This window comes from Colobus angolensis, unplaced genomic scaffold (assembly GCF_000951035.1).
Source record: "Colobus angolensis palliatus isolate OR3802 unplaced genomic scaffold, Cang.pa_1.0 Scaffold386, whole genome shotgun sequence".
NCBI classification, from domain to species: domain Eukaryota; kingdom Metazoa; phylum Chordata; class Mammalia; order Primates; family Cercopithecidae; genus Colobus; species Colobus angolensis.
In genome coordinates this window covers 279,809-283,118 of record NW_012117221.1, presented here as the reverse complement: position 1 = coordinate 283,118, position 3,310 = coordinate 279,809, and the positions used below count along the sequence as shown (strand labels likewise).

At 38.9% G+C, this 3,310-nt stretch overlaps 1 protein-coding gene across 1 annotated transcript in view; it reads left to right on the top strand.

Annotated features, from left to right (window-relative positions):
* Nucleotides 1-3,045, top strand: part of TMEM245 (transmembrane protein 245) — a 109,545-nt gene extending 106,500 nt beyond the window's left edge. Inside the window, exon 19 of the mRNA XM_011954613.1 lies at nucleotides 1,458-3,045. Coding sequence (XP_011810003.1) covers nucleotides 1,458-1,503 — 46 coding nt within the window. The 3' untranslated portion in view covers nucleotides 1,504-3,045. The remainder of the gene's footprint in view (nucleotides 1-1,457) is intronic.
* Nucleotides 3,046-3,310: the final 265 nt, after the last annotated feature.

Here is a 3,310-nt window from a genome sequence, read left to right as displayed (position 1 = left end):
ATAATTAATATAACTTTTATTATAATATTAAAATTATTTGGGGCTGGACATGATGGCTCATGTCCGTAATCCCAGCACTTTGGGAGGCCAAGGTGGGTAGATGACTTGAGCTCAGGAGTTCAAGACCAGCCTGGGCAACATGGTGAAACCCTGTCTATACATAAAAGTATAAAAATTAGCCGGGTGTGGTGTCATGTTCCCTGTAGTCCCAGCTACTCAAGAGGCTGAGGTGGGAGGATGGCTTGAGCCCAGGAGGCAGAGGTTGCAGTGAGCCGAGATAGCACCAGTACACTCCAGCCTGGGCAACAGAGTGAGACCTTGTCTCAAAAAAAAAAAAACAAACTGTAAAGGCAAATATTTTTCTGTATTTCTAATATGTGGACTTATTGTAAAGGAGCAATATAACTTCTATCTGAAAGGATGGTAATAGACTGTGCTTTATATCTGTATCACTTAAGGTAGTTTAGGCTGTACATAACCAAAAACTAAACAAAAAACCCATCATCAACAAGACTCAAAGTAATGGTGACTTCACCTAGTAGTTTATTTCTTGCTTGTGTAAAAGAAGGTAGGCCATCCAGGGCTTGAATGACTATTGCATAAACATCTGGTCCCAGTCTCTCTTCATCCTGATATACTGTCAGCCTTGGTGCGAGGCCTTTTTGTCTTATATGGATGCTTGAGCTCATGTTCATTGATAAATTCTGACCTGGCCATTTGGCTGCCAGCACAGATGTGAATTTAACCAGGTGATTTATCCCAGCTCAGACATGTAAATTATGTAGCAAAAGCAAGCTAGCTACTACAGTCCTGAGGTAGACATTTCATGTATGCAGCAGCCAGGCATGGTGCTCAGCCACCTTCATCCAGCCCAGATATTACCCGCCAATAACATTGTTCGCTTAGCTTGTTTAATGTGTGTCAGAAACAGTAGAAGTACAAGGTCACTTGTTTGAAAGACCTACCCCATTTTTCCTGCACTGAACCACATCCCTTAGAGCTTGGACTCTGTTGGATTACAATTTCTATTTTGTAATAAAATGTATCCACTTAGCATTTAATCTTTGATCTCTTAGTGTTTTTTCTCTTTAACATCAATCATCATATCCACTTGGAGCCAGTAACAAGGTGGAAGAGCTGAAGAAGATTGCTCTTCTCTTTTAAGGAACTGCCCAGAAGTTGCACAACATGTCTACTTAAATCTCATTAACCAAAGTATAGTCACATGGTCATGTGTAGTTTCAAGGGAAATAGTCCTTTGGACAATGGATCCAGCAAAAAAATGGAGTGCTTGTTAATAAAGAAAGAGCAACAACTAGCAGACTTTGAAACAATACTCAATGAAAATCTTAAGAAAAAATAGCGACTATATAATCGTATTAGGGCTCCAAAAGATTGTAAAAATAGGATACTGTTTTATAGTAATCAACTGATCATTCCGTCTTTTTTTCTTTTAGGACTTTCCGTGACATTTCTGAAGATCTGAAATCTTCAGTAGGTTGATATGGTTTCCTCTGCAGTGATTTTTCTAGGAAGTTCAAATTTGACAGTAAGTTAAGCTCAGCTGTGGCCTTCTGCCCTTTCAGCTGTGCCTAGCAAGCAGAACCCAGGAAAGAAGCAGAAACCTCCTGGCCTTACATACAGAATGCCTGGACAACAGAGAACTTGCTGCGGGATGCTTTGTATTTTAAAACACAGCTTGAGAGTTCAGAATTGGTAGTTTGCTCACTTAACTGTTGTTAAGATGGCTTGAAAAGTTTCATTTTATACACTGGTACCCTGGCTTGAAATTCTTCCACTTTGGTTATCTATATTACTATATTATATATTTATAAAGTTATTTTAAGAACTCTAAACTACCTGCTGTTAAAAGAATATATGGTGTAATTTTTTTCTGGTTTAAGAAATCTATTGTTAAACTTTTCTAAGACAGTCACTTTTCAAGGAAGAGGGCTTTCACTTTTGAGTGTGTAGTTGAGTGAGCAGGAAAAATGAATCTTCTACACTTCTCCCACAATGTATTATACGTTCTTTAAGAAAGAATAAATCATAAGTATAAGGGTGGGGTGGCTTATTTGATGTTCACTTTTATGTTGTAACCTTGGAAGATACAAAGACTGAAGCTCTTCCTCCTCTTCCTTTTCTCTTAATGCTCCTTTACACTATTGCCAAATTACAAAACTTGGCTGACCACGTTGAAGTGAAATACTTATTAAGCTGCTATGAATGGTAACAGTATGATAAAATTCATGCTGTTGTTAGGTTTTCTCCTTCCAAGTGTTTGAAGTGAAAAATCTCAGGTGTAGCAATACTCTGATTTGTTAAATGTATCCGTTTCATTATTTGGAACTCTGCCAATAAGTTAGTTTTCAGCAGAATTTTATATTTATGTAGTATTTTCCCATCTTTTAGCACAGTGCCTTGCACATGACTCTAAATGAATGCTTGTTGAATTGAATTGCAACTTTAAAAATAATCTCAGATATCACAATAACCAGCATAGTGCTTTACATTTTTACAAAGTCCTTTTGCACATACTATTTCACAAGTCCATCACATCAGCTTTCATATAGCTTTATATTATTTTACATCATTTTTACACTGATGGAGAAGCTAAAGTTCAGAAAAGTGACCAACTCAAAGTTGTAACGTTTAGTAGGATTTGGCCTCAGATCTTTGACTCCATTGTCTGCAGATTCTGCTGTACTAGTGTTCCTTCTAAATACTGTATGCAGTTTTCCCAGTGTTACGAGACAGGTGTTGCTATCCATTTGTTGTGAATGAAGACTTGTCCTATGGTATATGACAGGGCTGAGAGTGGACTGTAGTTCTTAGCTGAACCCTTTCTACTGTTTAAAACAATCATCAGGCCTATCCTCTGCTCCCAGGGGAATGTGAAAGAGAACAGGGTTCTCTGCCAGGCTGTAGGTGGTGGCTCACATCTGTAATTCCAGCACTTTGGAAGGCCGAGGTGGGTGGATTGCTTGAGCCCAGGAGTTTGAGATCAGCCTAGGCAACATGGCGAAACCCCATCTCTACAAAAAATAAAAAAAATTACCTGGGCATGGTGGTGTGCCTATATTCCGAGCTACTCAGGAGGCTGATGTATGAGGATAACCTGAGCCCAGGAGGTTGAGGCTGCAGTGAGCCAAGATGGCGCCACTGCACTCCAGCCTGGGTGAGAGAGTGAGACACTGTCCCAAGGAAAAAAAAAAGTGGGGGTAGTTCTTAAGTGTTGAAGATTTCCTTTTTGGAAAGTATTTAAAGGTAGAAATATTAATAATTTGTCCTAAAACATCTCCCTAAGAAG